Source organism: Anopheles arabiensis, chromosome 3 (genome assembly GCF_016920715.1).
Source record: "Anopheles arabiensis isolate DONGOLA chromosome 3, AaraD3, whole genome shotgun sequence".
In the NCBI taxonomy this organism is placed as follows: Eukaryota; Metazoa; Arthropoda; class Insecta; order Diptera; family Culicidae; genus Anopheles; species Anopheles arabiensis.
Genome location: NC_053518.1, coordinates 75528728 through 75546251, shown reverse-complemented (window position 1 = coordinate 75546251; position 17524 = coordinate 75528728). Strand labels below are relative to the sequence as shown.

General features: G+C 45.4%; 4 protein-coding genes across 6 annotated transcripts; 3 read left to right on the top strand and 1 right to left on the bottom strand.

Moving 5' to 3' along the window:
* Nucleotides 1-1670: 1670 nt before the first annotated feature.
* On the top strand, nucleotides 1671-7669 carry LOC120902632 (arylsulfatase B-like). 3 transcript variants are annotated; one of them, XM_040311514.1, is made up of 5 exons: nucleotides 1671-1979; nucleotides 2715-3472; nucleotides 5623-6036; nucleotides 6109-7130; nucleotides 7521-7669. In XM_040311514.1, exons 2-5 carry the CDS (start codon nucleotides 2951-2953, stop codon nucleotides 7549-7551), a joined length of 1989 nt encoding a protein of 662 aa, XP_040167448.1. In that variant the 5' UTR covers nucleotides 1671-1979; nucleotides 2715-2950; the 3' UTR covers nucleotides 7552-7669. The 3 variants fall into 3 exon arrangements, 2 of the variants coding, with proteins under 2 accessions (XP_040167448.1, XP_040167449.1); XR_005739449.1 differs by having other exon boundaries at nucleotides 1673-3472; nucleotides 6109-6906; nucleotides 6999-7130; XM_040311515.1 differs by having other exon boundaries at nucleotides 1673-3472; nucleotides 6109-6906; nucleotides 6999-7669.
* Nucleotides 7670-9511: 1842 nt separating this feature from the next.
* Nucleotides 9512-10638, top strand: LOC120903531 (ER membrane protein complex subunit 10). Its single transcript, XM_040313012.1, has 4 exons — nucleotides 9512-9658; nucleotides 9742-10002; nucleotides 10075-10365; nucleotides 10452-10638. Exons 1-4 carry the CDS (start codon nucleotides 9587-9589, stop codon nucleotides 10524-10526), a joined length of 699 nt encoding a protein of 232 aa, XP_040168946.1. The 5' UTR covers nucleotides 9512-9586; the 3' UTR covers nucleotides 10527-10638.
* Nucleotides 10612-11658, bottom strand: LOC120903530 (growth arrest and DNA damage-inducible proteins-interacting protein 1). Its single transcript, XM_040313010.1, has 2 exons — nucleotides 11206-11658; nucleotides 10612-11128 (listed from the first exon to the last, which is right to left on the bottom strand). The coding sequence occupies exons 1-2, from the start codon at nucleotides 11573-11575 to the stop codon at nucleotides 10659-10661; spliced, it is 840 nt and encodes a 279-aa protein (XP_040168944.1). The 5' UTR covers nucleotides 11576-11658; the 3' UTR covers nucleotides 10612-10658.
* Nucleotides 11659-12698: 1040 nt separating this feature from the next.
* LOC120902477 lies at nucleotides 12699-16855 on the top strand. The gene is made up of 3 exons (XM_040311242.1): nucleotides 12699-13092; nucleotides 13569-13953; nucleotides 14024-16855. Exons 1-3 carry the CDS (start codon nucleotides 12997-12999, stop codon nucleotides 14467-14469), a joined length of 927 nt encoding a protein of 308 aa, XP_040167176.1. The 5' UTR covers nucleotides 12699-12996; the 3' UTR covers nucleotides 14470-16855.
* Nucleotides 16856-17524: the final 669 nt, after the last annotated feature.

The window sequence follows — 17524 nt, the reverse complement described above, 5'->3', positions numbered from 1 at the left end:
CTAATATTTGCATCCCAATTAATGAATGAATGGAAAATTTAACATATTTATTGAACACAAAATAAATTTAACGCCTTTGTTTTATTCGGTTTACTAACTGTAGTCGAGCTAGGCCTGCCAAAAACTCTAATGGATTTGGCCATCTGTGACGTATTGATTTACTCATAAGCAGTGTAGTCAGTGCGCATAAAGAGTTTTGATCTATTCCGTAATTGAACCTCAATTTTTGATGCGGGCTATATGAAATTGTACTCTCCAAATGGTTATGTCTAGAATATTGAGATTTGCTCGTTTTGCGAAAAACAGTGTATTAAAACTGCAAAAATAATACTCTCTACATAGAACCCACATTTCACTTACAACCACACTTATCAGTGCATATAGCACAGACGTTTATATCTCCGAACGTCTCGCTGCACTACTTATTACCTATCAGCCTACAGCTTCCTATCACGTTCGTTCTAGTCTGACGTCCGTCGCTCATCTATTATCACTGCAAACTGGGCCCTTGCGATCCATCGGTAACGACCTGTCCAGCCGATCCGATCGGATGGCAAACCACTGACCGCGGCGTCGGACGAACTATTCGCGAACCGGCGAGCTAAGCCATTGTTCTGCTTTTGTGCAACCCCAGTCGATGTGTGCTCTATCCGCAAAAATGTTCACTTTTTATTCCGTGCCGAGAATGCTGAAAAACGATCGCGAGCGTTCGGTGTAGTTCAAATTACCAGATCTGCGGTTAATTCTACTGGAAAAGCTTCCGGCTGTTCAAACAGGTGTCTGTGTCGTATGTGTCGTAGGACAAACAAAGCATCCAAACAACGCTCGACGACACTTAATCGATCGTTTATGCATTCTGCCAAGCAGTTGTATGGTCTTGCGCTGGGCGATGCAAACAAACGCTGCTTACAGTTGCATTCATTTTCGCTATTATATGTAACCCATTTGACAAGAGTTTACTGTCCTCTTTTTAGGAGGTAAAAAAGTACATTCTTTACAGTTCTTGTAAATCAGAAGGCAACAGCCACCAATTGATTCGTTTCCTGGCCGGCCCTTTTTTCGTTCAATGGCTCAATCAATCCGCTACCGGAAGCTGCTATGAATAAAATTTTGATTAAGTCATTCTCAATCGAGCGAGCCTACAAAAAGAACGGGTTTGGGGTTCGCAACAACAACAATCGCTTCTAAAAGACGATAACTTGCGATACTACCATTAAACTGAAAAGGTTTATAGTTCGCACAAGTAATTCAAGTCGGATAAGTAAGAACAAGTTTTGCCTACTTTATTCATTAAAAGTAACACCTTTAAAAAACAAATTATGTCGTTGAAATACAACTACTTCCACATGGAACTCGCCCACTTGACAACACTATCTAACTGCATGTAAATGTACCTTTTTTTACAAAAAAACGGAAGTAGTGTGTCGCGTAACAAAAGCGGTGTGATTTATTAGCAACAATCTTTTCAATTACTGGCCAAACCCCGTCGCAATCAACTGCCGACGCCGACGCCGCCACCGGGGGCATTGCTCATATCGGACAGGTTGAACATTTATACTTCCCTCAATTTTTTTTTTGTGTGTACCTGTGCACCACAAAAAAGGGTTGTTGTTTTTCGTACGCAAAAATAGTCTATCTGTCTGTGGTTATTTGCCTCGATACACAGTCACAGTCAGCGTTCGCGTTTCGCGAGATAGCAGGCCGCTACACGAGCGCTCGTCTTCAATTTGTTTCAAACGAAACGAGCGAAAAACATTGCCTGTATGGGAGGGCATGGACGGTGGCGAGTGATCTTGTCAGGCTGCGTCGCAGCACTCAGTCCAGGTTCAGTCCACCGACAGACATCCGCGCGTACGGATCGTTCGCTCCCGTTTAGTGCCGTTTAGTGTGTAGTGCGTCTGTGAGTCTGTTGTGTGTGCCAGTTCTGTGATCGGTTCTGTGGACGGGTTCTTGCGGATTGCGGGCTACCGGAGTTTGAAGTATTAAAAGTGCATTTAAAATAAGCCAAAGAGTGGACCAATTAAAGCCACCCGACACAGGGGGGAGCACATGGAAAACGGCTAGCAGCAGGTTAGGACTGGAAACTTTCACGGATGTAGAAATAAAAGAAGAAAATCCGGATCCGGAGTGGAAAAAGGCTAGTGGAGTGATCGCCAGATATACAGTTGCTAACCGTACATGAAGCTGCAGTGCAAGTTGGTGGTTCTCTTTTTTTCTCTCTTACTTCAAGCACTTAATTTACTGACCGCTTCCGTACGATCAGACACCGTCCCAATATACAGCTCAATACAGTGGACCTATCGGGTATAGAGTAATAGAAACCGCTTCGCACCAAACGCAGCCAGTTCCACCGACGTTTGGCGCCCCGGGACCGGGACCGCCGTACGGTTGGGCATCGAAATACTGATTGAACGGGAGGCCGTTTGTCTCTCGCTTTCCACAGAACAGAGGGCGAACACGAGAGCCACGGAGGCGGCGGCGGTGACGAACAAACAAGGCGAGGCGTTGATCTGATAAAATCTAATTGCTTTAGTTTGTTTGTTTATCGCACCACGAGATCTGCAAACGATCTCGTCCTCTGCTTTTTTTGTTCTGAAGACAGAGCGACGGACAAGTGCCTTTGGTTCTCTGTTTGGTTGTGCGTGCCCTTTTACAGAGAGAGATAGTAAGGGAGATACAACCTGAGACAGAGAGATTGTAACAGCTGTTTGAAGTGATACGATCCGTAGCAGCGACAGCTTCATCGTAGGGCTTCTTGAAGGACGGCATCACGGGTCTAATCAGTGCACGGGACACAAAATAAGATAAATAATTGCCCATCCCGCCCAGTTCCTACCTCGCTGGCTGGTTCTTCCACCGATGTCGTAACTATCCCAAGGCCACCAGAACACGCAACAGTTCAGCAGAACAGAACGGTATCACTTTCTAAACAGCGCACCTTCAAAAAAAAATGACACATCTTACCACACCCCTGCTGGTATGCATCATCGTCGCCGTCGGTTACCGAACCCTGGCAGTGGCGGCGTACGGCCAGAACCCACCGAAGCGACCCCACATCGTCCTCATCACCGCGGACGATATGGGCTGGAATGACGTCGGGTTTCACGGCTCGAACCAGATAGCGACGCCGCACATTGACGCGCTCGCGTACGACGGTGTCATCCTGAACCGGCACTACTCGGCCCCGATGTGTACGCCGTCCCGGGCGGCCCTGATGACGGGCAGACACCCGATCAACGTCGGCATGCAGCACTACGTGATCGACAGCGACGAGCCGTGGGGCCTCGGGCTGGACCAGCGCATCATGCCGCAGTACTTCCGCGCGGCCGGCTATCGGACGCACATGATTGGGAAGTGGCACCTTGGCTTCTTCACCGAGCACTACATACCGACGAACCGGGGGTTCGACACGCACATCGGCTACCTGGGGCCGTACGTGGACTACTGGAGCTACGTGTCCAAGATGAATAGCGTGAGTATTGGGGGTGATGGACCGGCAATCAATGATTTTACATTATGGTTTTACATTGCTTTGTACCTGTTTTGCATACATGACTTATTTCTATGCGTTAGGAACAGAGATAAACTGGAGATAGACACGTTTATCGAAATAGTTCTATAATAATTACAATCATTTAGCTCACTTGCTCACGTTAGCTAACTTGATTAGCTTAAGCCAGTGTTTCCCAAGCTCATCCATACATACAAATCGGCTCAAATGGTAAACAGTTTATTAAAGACCTTCTACTTATTTGGCGCAACAATTGTCGGTCTAGGCCAGCCTTTACCATTAATTGCTTAGCCTATTAGTGACTGTTAAATTACAGTATTAATCCACAGTATTAAAATAAAGGTTTATTTTTCATAATGTAATATATCCATCCAAACTGATACGTCTCTGAGTTCCTTTAAATTAGCTACATATTCTTTGAAAAAAGCTTTTAATATTGTTTATTTTCGCCTAATTCCTGGTAACATTGTAGTGATTCATAAGAGATTATTTTTTAAAATAAACTTAGAATAATCAGAAATAATTCAATAAAAATAATTAATCAGAAATCAGAAATAATTAATAATAAAAAAAAGCTTTTTTGCTAAAGGTTGTGATAATTTGAATCTAGTACTTTGCAATTATTAAAACATTGCCAGTAGTTAATCAATATCAATAATTAATAGCTCAAGTAAGTCGTTGACAGTTGATGTTGATAAATTAAATTAACGGCATTTTTTAAATCAATTACTGACTTAGCTATTTTTTACGAGCATGGCATGAAAACACAACAAGAGTTAAATATTTTTTTTTTATTGTCAGTTATTTTGCATTGTTTGCTCTATTCCACTTGAACGTATCATTGTTTATAACAATGTAATTCAAATGTGTATTCTTACGCATATCTTTTAATAAAAACAGAAGGAAAATATTATCATTGAAATACGGTTTACTATTATGAGGGATGTTTAGAATTATTTTATTTATAATATTGTTTTAGCATCACATTTTGTGTTTGAGATCACAAGAAGTTATATGAATCTATATCTTACAAAATATACAGTATACCCCTACCTAACGTTATAAGTTTGTCAAATTTAGAGCAAATCGAACTGCTCCACAAATACTCCTTTTTGACGAAGAAAATTTCGCATAACAAGCCATTACTGATACTTTTTTTGGACCACGAACGTTTATGCACATAGAATTTGAAAATAGAAGTGGCAAAAGGGCATCATCAACATAAAAGGTTTTTTTCATATATCTTTGTTACTCGCTAAGAGTTTGGATGAAGAAGTTTCGTATCGAACAAATTAGGCTTATTATCTGAAGGTTAACTGATAATATAAATTATAATTTGAGTTATAATGATGTTCATTCTCTCAGTTATTTACACTAATACAAAATTGCACTTGCTATTAAACACTACATAAACCCCTTACATAATTCACTTATTAGTTTTTATGACAAATATATAATATAATTTCCTAAAATAGGTGCTCATTACACAAAGCTTGGGAGCCACTGACTTTATAACGAAATGTATGCACACAATCTGTTTCAAGGAGATCAAGGTGTAAAAAAAACAAATTCTGCCCCATCTGTTTGCTTGGGTTTGGTCTATAATTTGACATTAGGCAAAAAAAAACGGTGTCTAGAACAGATACATGCTCTTTCATTCAACCTCCTGTGGCTATCGACTTCGAATCAGTGACCGGATACAAAACTAGTTGATCGGTCATTTTGTTTTTGCTACACCGGGGGGATCGTACCTCAAGGTTAAACGATTCAAAACACCAATTTGTTTGCATCTCTCGAACATATGTTTTTTGGTTGCTGTTTTGTTTTGCATCTTTTGCCCCCTTTTTCTGCAAAACAATGTTCACAACTTGTTTGGCAGACGGCACACAAACCAAGAACGAGATTGATGTAATAAAGCACACCTTTTGCTGCTGGCAAGTCACTGGCTATTGCTACGACCGGTGCCTCGCGTCACGCGTTATCATTGCACAAACAGAAGATCCCCCAATAAAGCTTACTCCCACCAGTTTCCGGGCCCATTGCTATGCAACGTGAACAAGAATGGTACAATTGTTTTCTTCCCGCGCTCTCCACGCGCTCCATATCCACAGGGTACGTTCGAAGGCTACGATATGCGCCAGAATCAGTTCGTCAACTATGCCGCCAACGGGACGTACGCGACGGACTATTTCACCTCGGCCGCGCGAGACATCATCGCCCAGCATGGCAAGAGCGGTCAGCCGATGCTGCTGGTAATGAATCATCTGGCACCGCACGCGGGCAACGATGATGATCCGCTGCAAGCACCGCAGGAAACGATCGATCGTTTTGCGTACATCGGCAACAAGGATCGTCGTACGTACGCTGCCATGATGTCGAAGCTGGACGACAGTGTCGGCGCCGTGTATGAGAGCCTGCGAGCGAACGGTATGCTCGACAACTCGATCATTGTGTTTCTGAGCGATAATGGAGGTGTTACGCGCGGCATGCACAGCAACACCGGCTCGAACTATCCATTCCGTGGTGTAAGTGTCGAGTGTAAGTCTCTCTAGGAAATACAAATATTAATAGTGATTTTTTCCTCCTCAATTTGGCAGCAAAAACACTCACCCTGGGAAGGTGCGGTACGGACCGCAGCACTCATCTGGAGCCCACTGCTGAAGGACACGCAGCGCGTCTCGAACCAATGGTTCCACATCTCCGACTGGCTGCCAACGCTCGCCTCTGCCGCCGGCATTGCCTTGGGCAACAGTTCCTTCAGCGATATCGATGGCATCGACCAGTGGGAAGCACTCGCGTACGGTACGGGCAATCCGCGCCAGAGGCTGATGAACAATCTGGACGAAATCTTCGGCTACACCAGCTACATGGAGAACGGGTTTAAGTACATCAACGGCACGACACTGAACGGGGTGAACGATGCGTGGTACGGTGAGACGGATCCACTCGATCAGCTGCCGGACGATGAACAGTATCTCAGCAGTGTCATGGCCACCCGGATTGCCCGTGCTGGCCGGCTGGATGAGAAGCTTATCTCCTACCTCCGTCGACACGCGACCGTCAATTGCGGCAACTCAATTGCAACCAAACCCTGCAATCCGCTGGTGAAACCGTGCCTGTTCGACATCATCAACGATCCGTGCGAAATGCACGACATCTCGGATGAATATCCGAAACGGCTGCGTGGAATACGCAACCGGCTGGAGCTGTACCGGCTTCGGGCAGCTAAACCGCGCAACCGGCCACACGATCCAGAAGCCGATCCGTCCAAATTCGGTGGCGTTTGGAACTGGTGGCGTACCGATCCGACCAAGGCAGCTTCCCTGCAGGACGAAGGCGATGACTCCGCGTTGCCACCACCGACGCACTCGCTCGCCAAGGACACACAGCTGTTTGTAATTATTCCAATAGTAGTAGTCGGTATTATCTTTGTGATTGGCACCTTACTATATCTTTCGAACAAAAACATTATCAAACTGTGCCGTAGGACCAAGAAGCAAGATTCCGCCACTACGCCCAGCGAGATACCGACGGACGCGTCCAGCCCGGATGGTAAAGCGGCGGCCGATGCTGCCTTTAGCTCGAAAATCTACGTCATTAGCGATAGGGATATGGACAGGTAACGCAATTGGCAGATCGGTAATTGGCTTGCTTCTTTCTCCGAACAAAACAAAATCAAATCCATTAAAATTGGTCTGGAAAGGAAAAGTTAATGTAGGACACTAAAATCACTACTATGAACCACCACTCTTGCACACATGCACCTTTCTCCATACGGTTGTACGGCTAACAGCGGGATGGGATGAGATTCTCTGTAAGGTTTACAGTTACCAAAGAAATTGTACACTAACACCAAAATGATGGGCAAAAACATTAGCTGCTTCCGGTTAACATTGCTTCTAATATTTGGAAGTATTTTTGTAGCGTTTGTAGCGAAGGAAGGTCCCACATGGTCGGTGGTCTACTTCAGTTGGAAATGTTATGTATTTATTTTTGTCATGTTTTACAGCTCATCAAAGCAAGATCAGTGCAGCGTGTGAACATTGATCGGCGAAGATCTGCAGTCCCATATCGGCCAACGAACCTCCAGCAACGCTTATTTGTTATCACCGAATTATTGGCAGAAATAAATATTTCAGACTTCTCATTCAATGTGAATTTTTGTTCTCCCTGTAGATGTTGTGGTCTAGCTTGTATTAGAATATTCGTTTAAGTAAAAAACAAGCATGAAAACACATTGGTGCAATCATAAGGGTGTGTTATTCAACTTGGTGCTAAGGGGCCATACGGGACTCTTCGGGGGTGAAGACTTCGGGAACCATCTTCTATAATTCAACCCAGATCCTGGCATAGGCTGATGATATAGACATCGTTGGTCTGTGGCTCTCCTATGTAGCAGAAGCCTACCAAGGGATCGAGCAGGCGGCAGAGAGGTGATCGCACTTTTGAAGTCGTCCCAGGATTCACCTACCTCTAATCAAAGGTCAGCAACAACAACAGCATGGAAGCTAAGTTGCACGCAAGGATGCTGGCTGCCAACCGGTCATTCTACAGCCTGAAAAATCTGTTCACCTCAAAGAACCTGTCGCGACGGACAAAGCTGGCACTATACAGACTATACCTGTTTAGTACCGGAACTCACATACTCCTTTGAGACATGGACACTGCCCAAATCTGACGAAACCCTCTTAGCCGTGTTCCAGAGGAAGATGCTCAGAAGGATACTTGGCCCCATATGTGTAGAAGGACAATGGATGAGTTGTTATAACGACGAGCTATATGAGATGTAGGGCGACCTCACCGTCATACAACTTACAGGGTTTTCCAAGTCCGTTTCGAATGTAAACATTGTCATTCACCACATGCAAAATGTTGTTCCACATCAATCTGACATTCCATTTCCATCACAATATTGTTTTATTTCTTCAACATGATTTTCAACACGACTCAAGCTGGATTGAGTTTGACAGTTCTTTGTTATGTGTTGAAAATCATGTGTTCAAACTGAAATTTCATTTTGAAGCAATTTGACAGTTGAAAAACATCTTGGATGCGGTGAATAACAATGTTTACATTTGAAACTGATTTGGAAAACCCTGTATCAAGAGCTAGCTATGCACATGGAAACGGACGACCCAACACGTAAAGTGTCGTTCTCCTCTGTCCACAATGACAGAGGAGGTGTGGTAGGCCCAGGTTGAGATGGCAAGATGGCATGGAGGCAACATAGTGTCCGCCATTTAGGCCAGGATAACGGATTGGCAGACAAAGGCGCGAGCCCGTGAACGGTTTCAGACACTCCTGAGGCAGGCCAAGACCTCAAGCGGACCGTAAAGCGCCGGATAAGTAAGTAAGTAAGCATAAATAAGTGGCGAGATCGAGATTTTTTCCCAGCTTTGGGGAAGAATTGACAGGGAATTGGCTATGTCATCTATGTATGTGCGTCAATGTCATCGTGTCTATCAATTATAGAGGCTATAACTTCTGCTGCACATGCTTTGCTGGAGCATATACTTCTCAAAATTGGTTTAGAATTGGCTGCTACAGCATGTATATCCTAAGCTCAGAAGGTCCAGAACTAATGATAGTAGAGAACCACAGGAAGCATCAATAGACGGTATACTTTACACCTCTTTAGGTGTGATATATTTTAGAGCCTCTTCTGAAAAGGTTTGAGGATCTAAGCGAACCAAAAACCCATGGGAAACTTTTTCTACATCCTACTTACGAATTTTTACATTGAGTTTTGATTTGTTTCGTGGAAAATGGTTAAAATCTGGCTTTTTACGCTTAATTTACGATATTTTCAGCTCTTTGATCAAACTTAGTAAACAAATTGATCAGTTGAATTTATTAAGATAAATTTAAACTTACCCACGTGTGAGCGGCCAAAACAAGGGCGAGGCAACGGAAATCTAATATTCAAGTCAAAATCATGCTTTGACACCCCTGACAAGGCGGCTGTTTTTCACCGTGAGCTGTCAGTTGGCTTTTAGCCGTCACATTGCAAAACATTGCTGGGTCAATACTTCACCCCAAAACGCGAAGTGCAGGGCAAAATATTACTTTTCCACAATGAATTTGTTAATGAAATTAACCTTCCTTGCCACCGTTTGGCTTTCGAGCACCTTTGTTTACGTGAAAGCGGTAAGTTTGTGTCATTTCATTAGAAATAAATGCGGTTATGGTTCTACTTACATTTGCTTGTTCTCTTTGTCGCCCGGTGGTAGAATTCTCTCGAGTACGATGGTTGGCTAAACATAGCACTGTTCCACGCGCTGGATATCGACGATCCCAGCAAATTTACCCTGCGAGGCAACGTTACGGTCACAAACCGCAACACCGGGCTGGTCTCGGTAGCACAGGAACCGCTCTCCCTGCAAGACCGAAACAAGCTGAAGCGATTGGCCCAAGAGAACCGGCTGTACCGTCTCGAGGCACATGTGACAGACTCCGAGGGAGTCACCAAGTTCCTTACCTCCTCCAAAGCGGTTAGTATGCTTCCGTCTCTATGTGTGTGCTACAAGGAGATTAATCGATTTGCAATCTCCCTGTCCTTTCAGTGCGCACTGGCAAAATCGCAGCTCACCGATGTGCTGTGGGTTTCGCTGGACCATACGGGCACGGTCACCGCCGTCACGCAATCGGTCAACAATGGCAACCTGAACGAGTGTGCCGACCTGTCCAACAGCGACGTGGACGTGCTGGACGAGTTTAACACGGATGTGTACGTGAAGCATACGGAGCCGGCTCCGATTCCCGACACGGCTAGCTTCATCCAGAAGATGGAGCGCGAACGGGAGGCCCGGGAGCGGGGCGAAACCAAAGACAACCGTAGCTTCTTTGCGAAATATGTAAGACTTTTGGAAGCTTTCTGCTGGTGCGAATGTGCTGCTAATCGAAATTCTCTTTTTTCTCAATTTTCTATTTCCAATCGCAGTGGATGTATCTTGTGCCGGTGGTGATTTTGCTGCTCATTTCCGCCACCAATCCGGAAGCAGGACAGCAGCGCTAAGCGCGCAGGAACGGCAAGGATCCTTCTGCTTCAGTTTCATTTTCTGTCATCCACACCAAATATAAAAGAAGCAGTACGATGTGTGTGTGGGGAGTTCTCTCACTATCGACGACACGGATGACTTGTTTTTTTTTATTGCTTCGTCTTGTCGCCGCTCGGCACCTCAATGTCCGCCTCGAGCTGGGCCGTCTTTTTCTGCAGCTTTTCCATCATTTTCTCCTCCTTTTCCTTTCGCTTCGCCTCCTTCACCTTCTTGCGATCTTCGCGCTCCTTCAGGGCCAACATCTCCTGGAACCGCTCGTCGCGCGGATCCACCTTAAAGCCAAAGTGTCTGCGCACCTCCTCCACCAGCCGATCCTTCCGCTCCTTGGCGGCCCGCGCTTCCGCCTCCTTCTTGGCGATGCGCGCGTTCAGATCCGCCGTCCACTGGTCCAGCTTTTCTAGCTTCCGGGCGACTTCCGCCTCGCGGGCCTCTATCTGCGCCTTGCGCGCCTTCCGTTCCGACTCGTTCGCATCCATCATTTGCTTCAGGCTGAAGGGGAATGCAACACGCTCGTATTCCGCTCTCTCGTATGCTTCCTTTTTCGTCGGGAAGCAAACTCCTAAAATGGAGGAAAAAACAAGCACAACATTAGCTTGAAGTTTGTTACCGGCCTTTCCCTTCGCACACATTACTCACGTGGATCCACCTTGCTTCCATCGATGCCGTACCGGCCCAGCATCATGCGCTTGTACTTGACCGTGTCGTGTATCCAGGACTGGGACTGTTCGTACGGCAGCACACCATGCAGCATGTTCCGGTGCTGGGGCAACAGTCGGGATTTGTTCCGCAGTGTCGCTATCCGGGCTTCACGCGCTTCAGTCGATTCGGCATCATCGTCCACGAAGGTTACCGGCAGCTCTTCTGCCGCCGGCTCTTCACTTTCGAGCTGTTCCGCCTTTTTGGCCCATTGTGTGATGCCGCCTGTGAACGACCGGACGAGGGTAAAGCACTGGCCGACGGTTGTGGATGGCAAACGCCGAAAATGAAGCATTTTCACTGGAAACATTATAAAATTATGTGGTTTTCGTGCACGAGAAGAATTGCGTGCGGTGTGTGGATTGTTGTGTAAGTTTTTGTTTTCGTTCAGTAACGTCAAAACGGGTACTTCGTGGGCAGTGTGACCAGATTATTTGGGCAGTTTTCGATACGAAATCCAAAGTTTTATCACGAGCCTTTGTTGTCACTGTTGAACCTCTGATTCTGTGTCATTAGTGATAGTTGATTGGTTTATTTATTTATAGAGACTTTAATTCTCACGACAGTATTCGTCGCTCAAAGTTGTTAGTGGTTTGAATGGACTTTAATACACAAACTGATTTGGGAAATGGTTTTATAACTTATCGGTCAGTATTATGAAGAAATCTGTGATTTTCGGTAGAATTAGTGATGGCTCTTTTAAGCGCACCCACGACTCCGATCCGATTACGACTAATGTTAATCCGATTATGTCTTCGTCAAAATGAAACCACTAGATACGCCCGGAGTTGGAGCCGCCCAGAGTCGCCCGGTGTCGTACGGAGTCGGAGTCGTCTGGAGTCATCAGATTCGCCCGGAGTCATTCGGAGTCGTCCGAAGTCGTCCGGAGTCGTTCGGAGTCGTTCAGAGTCGTAATCGATTTGCACGGATAATGGTCCAAGAAATGGCAAATTCGTATAAAAATTATAAAATTAACTGGTTTTATGATTAATACATTTTGAATCAATCAATTAATCGTTGGTAAAATGTTATTTTAATCAATAACTGTAGGTTTAACAATGGTTCATGACCAAAAATGAAGTTCGAATAAACCACCAGATACTACAGAGCTGTACAACAAACTAGTTGCCAACTTGACTATCGCTGCAAATGTTCGCCGTACTTTTGAACAGATTTACGCGCCCGTCATGAATTCGTCCCCGGATAATCGACGTTCTACTGTAAATAGGTTATTCTGGTCACTCTGGCTCCATCGGACATGAAGAAGCGACAGTTCATGAAAAGTATTTTATTTAAATATGCAAAATTCGCTTTTAACAATCGATTTGCCGTGAAAACACATAAAATTATGAAAAGATACACCACAATTAATCTAATCTGATTGCTTCTAAATGCAAAAAAAACCCAACCACTTGCAATCGGGGTTATTTTTCGTGTTATCGGCCAGCTGTCAAACAGTGACATCATTTTCATGTTTTGGGGAAACGAAAAGAAAAACAACAAACGAAACAGCAACCGAACTGCAGGGACGAGAGAGAGTGCCACAGAGTGTGTGCTTTTCCTTCCATTTATAGTGCAGACGCATACCCACCGCCCAAGAAAGAAAAACAGTGCTCATTTTCCCGACGTACACACTAGTGTGCCGCTTCCCGATTCCTTTACCCACCCGCTCGGGGGAGGGGCAGGGCTCGGATCGTTCGTGCCAAGTGTACCATCCCGCACGGCGCAACAATGTCCACCAACAGCGGCGGCGGAAGCGTTGGCAGCGGGGCACACTTCCCCGCGAGTGCAGCCGTATCGAACTACCACGACATCTACGTTCAACAGGTATGGCGACGACGGGCGATGGTGCCACGGTGCCGCGTCGGTTTCAATTCTGCCCCACACCTTCCCTTGCCCTGCCCATGCGCTTCCCACTTGTTTCCGTTACATTTGCCAAATGGGGCTCCCTTACTGCTCCAATCCTGCCCTCCCACCCCTCCATTCACCAAAGTCAGCCGAATGTCACCCAGTGAGGTGGAATTTCCCCCACCGTATGGGGATGGTTGCCGAAAAAGCATAACGAGAGAAGGGGAATGGGAACCACACACACACATTGCCCCCCGTTGTGACGACATGGTTCGCGAAAGCGACCACACGGTCGAGCATCCTCAACAAAGGCGCAACATCGTGCCCTTTATTCCCTGATCGCACCGACCGCGGTTGTGTGTTTTCCGTCCACACATCCTCGACAGGCAGTCCGAGTCTAGCAGTCCGGTTTAAACAAAAAAATGGTACGTTTCTTTTACTCCGACATGTTTCAGCAACCTAGCGGCGCCGGTGGCCACGACGAGCTGGACAGCATAAACAGCATCGCCCCGGTTCCACCACCACCCGTTTCGCAACCCACAGTGATAGTGGCGGGTCTACAGTCGTCACAGGCGAGGGGTGGTGGTGGTGGTGGCCCTCCGAGCAGCAGTTCGCTCTACTTCCCGACCGCCCCCCCGCCCGTCCCGTACAGTGAGCTGGGCGAACCGAGCGGCAACGTGGGGCGGCGCGGCGAACCGCCCAGCTACGACGAGGCGGTCGACGTGGAGGCGCCCCCACCGTCCTACGATTCGCTGTTCGGGCGGGTGCGCGAGGCACGCAAATCTTCCCGCGGCGTGTTGGATTTTTTAGTCAACATTGTTATTCTGGTGCTTGGCACGCGTAAGTACAGTGCCCTCTAACAGCCCCCGATAGACGGTTTGTGCTCATCCGCCTTTTTCTTCGATTGCAGTCGGCTGCACCATCGCGCTCGGCATCACGATCGTCATACCGGTGTGCATGATCGTGTTCGGTTCCATCTACCTGTACGACTGCCCGCAGGGTGAGTACATCCCGGTGTACCTGCTGGTCGGCGGTGGGTTCGGTGTGCTGAAGCAGCTGCTGCACCTATCCACGCGCGTCCGCAGCCGGGAGGAGCAGGAGCTGGAGCGGCTGCGGCAAACGCCAACGCAAACGCTCATCAACTGCTTCATGCTCGGGTGGTTCATCATCGGTTCGTTCTGGATCTACCAGATCTACGAGCCGAACTACGACCCGGCGCTCGGCAAGTACTGCAACAAATCCCTGTACCTGTTCACCTTCTGGCTGATCACCTCCGTCTACATGATGCTGTTCGTCGTCACGATCGTGCTGTGCAGCGTTAGCATCATAAGCCTTTGCTTTCACCGGCAAACCTAGCCGGTGGTGCTGCTGCCGTCGCCCCACCTGACCCACCATGCGCAACGCTAGCGGGCAGGTACGAAGGATGTGCGAAGGATTTGCGCAGGTTTGGCATCGTTTTTTTTTTCACGTTAATTTTATAATCAACCTCGTAGTAACTGCTCGTGGCGTTAAACCGCATCCGTTGCGTGCTGGAAGAGTGTGTGAATTCGTCCACTTCCACTCTGCTGCTCCTCTGTTGAGTTATGGTTTTGCTTTACAGGCGAACGCACAATCGATGGGCGATCGGTACCATTCAGGTCAGGGAGAGGGGGGTACATCAAACCTGAATGTTTGACGATGCAAACGCGTTGAACGTGATTTGCTTTATCTCGAATATTTGTAGCAAAAGGGACAGTAATACTTCCTTCAACTTGTATTAAAATCATATTGGTTTGCAAAGACGCAAAATTTGCACCTAACGTAACGGTCATGATTCAGGTCAGGAATCATTCCCAATCCCACCCAGTTTTTGGTGCGTTTTTTTCAACTGTGCCAACAGCGTGTTGTTGTTGTTGTGGCATTGAATTAAATTTAGTCCTCTTGAGAGATATCGAATTGAGCTTCGATTCTTGATGCCAAACGAAGAAGAAGCGTGAAATACTTACTAGGAAAAAGTACACGAACTGATGATACGCGGGCATTCGCTCCTCTCTACCGATTTTTGGTTAGTAAGCTATACTTCCATCTCTATCACCTTACCTTACCCAACGTTATTCGGATAAGTTTGTTAGTCTATAACGGCGTCGCGCACCCTGTATTGTGTGATGTTGGCACGTGTTACAGGATTTTTCAGGAGCTCCCATAACTGTGGGACACTTTATTTACTCTTTCTTACGTGAACTAAACTTATTGGAATGGGAATTTGACTCTATATCACTCCTGTTGGACAAATCTAGTAGGAATTTTCAAAGGAGCCTGTCTAAAACGGGTGCCGTAGAGTTCCGTTTCCAACAAACGAAATTCACTTCCAATAAGAAAGAGCCAAGGAAGTGTCCCACAACTATGAGAACACTTCGAAACCCCTGTAAGGATGGAAAATGTGCGTGCGTGTGTTTGAATGTATAATTACACCGCCTAATGTGCTGCTGATGTTTTCGTTGGTCTATTTACAACCAAAAACAGAAAAAGAACAACTACCCTCTAAGTCTCGAATTTCTAAACAGCTCCTCTATATGTATGTGTGTGTGTGTGTGTGTGTACAGTGCAGGTGGATATGCGCTTCCCGAAGAGATGCTTTTGAAATAGGCTGTGTGCATTGCTCGCTACTTTCCCGATTTAAATACGCACCCCCGTAGTGTGTGGTATAAAAACACTTTACAACATAACAAAAACGCCAAATCTACAATGTACAGAAGAGAACAAAAAAAACCCAATCCCCCACACACACGCACACACAGAGAGTACAATGCTGCGTTCGGTGTTGCACATGATTTACATTTTTAGCTATATTAGTCCAAGCGCCAGCTTAGAAAGCACAATACAGGAACACACTCGCATAGGCAAAAGTGCGCAAAATGTTATAAAGTAAATAGGGCATGAAATCGCTTTCCTCGTCTCTTCGTTTGAATCGCTGCACGGCATCCCGCACACCCAGAGAAAAGGGGTATGAAATGAAAATACAACCATTTGTATGTGTGTGTGTTTGGCCCGAGGGTGTGATATAAATAATAACTTCTATATAAATATATATATTTTTTAAACTGATCAATTTCAACACCACAATGATAAATGGTGTGTTACAAACCTCTTAACGATTAATTAAATGTGTAAAAGCAAGGATAAAATATACATGCATATATATATATACATACATATACGCGCAAACGATTTATACAAAAGAAAACAAAAATACCTACAAAATAATGAGGGGGGAAGGCTTCATGAAAAAAAAACAGACCAAAACGTAATTTGTAAACTGATAAATGCCATGGCAATAGAGAGAAACGAACCGTATGCCCACAATGAATGAGTTATGAGCCGTACTAATAATAATGCAACAGTTAAGTGGCTTTCCATGGAGAGCAGAAACAAAGAAGAAAAAGAAGAAAAATCAAGAAGGGTACAGCCCCCAGCAGGGCCTACAACAGTCTGTTCCTAAGGGCACCAGCACTCCGACCGACCATATAAAGTGGGCTTATATATTCACGATCCTATTAAACGAGGCTATGTACATCACGACAGCTTGTTCTACACATCTACATCGCTTCACTTCTCGCCTCAGTTCTACCAGTACCGCCGTTTCTTCTCGATCTCCAGGTGGGCTGCCAGGTGACAGAGAAAAAAAACCCCGATGTTGTAATACGAACCCTTCTCAAACTCATTGATCACATTGAATAAACAAATATTGGAGACAAACCATGAATATAGTTTTCACAAAAAAAGGTGGAGTTTTTTGTTTCTAGAAGAAGATGACAATGAAGGATGTAAAATAAGTGACAATATATTACAATTTCATATGTTAACTAACAGATAAAATGTCTTCAAATTACAGCGTCAAGTTTTCCTGATGAGTCTCTCCATCTCTGGAGTACATCTAAAGAGGTTACAAACATACAGCAGTTCAGTAACTGAACAGAATCTTCTTGCGGAACTGCTTGCTGACCTGATTCCAAACTAGTGTAGTCCTATTCATAGAAATCAATCTTAAAGACCAAAACAATTCTCAAAACATCACATCATCAACATCAACCTTTCCAAATCCTAACAAATATCCCATATGTATGCTGAACCTAGAACTGATCCCAAACTAATTCTGATCTTGAAATTTGCAGAAATTGATTACACTTCTTTCCTGGTCCTGAAACAAACAAAAAACATGTTCACAAACAAAACATCATGATCCCCATTGCCCTATATAAATTTAATTTCTAATTCTGGAATTAATATTTGGCAAAAAAAACATAGGCAAGATAGGAAATTGATGCTGAACGTATCTCAGTTTGGAAAGGTATGAAAAAAAACCTATTCAGATCTAGATACAGATCTAGATACTGGTATTCATCCTATAAAAAATAGTTTTTTAGAACCTATT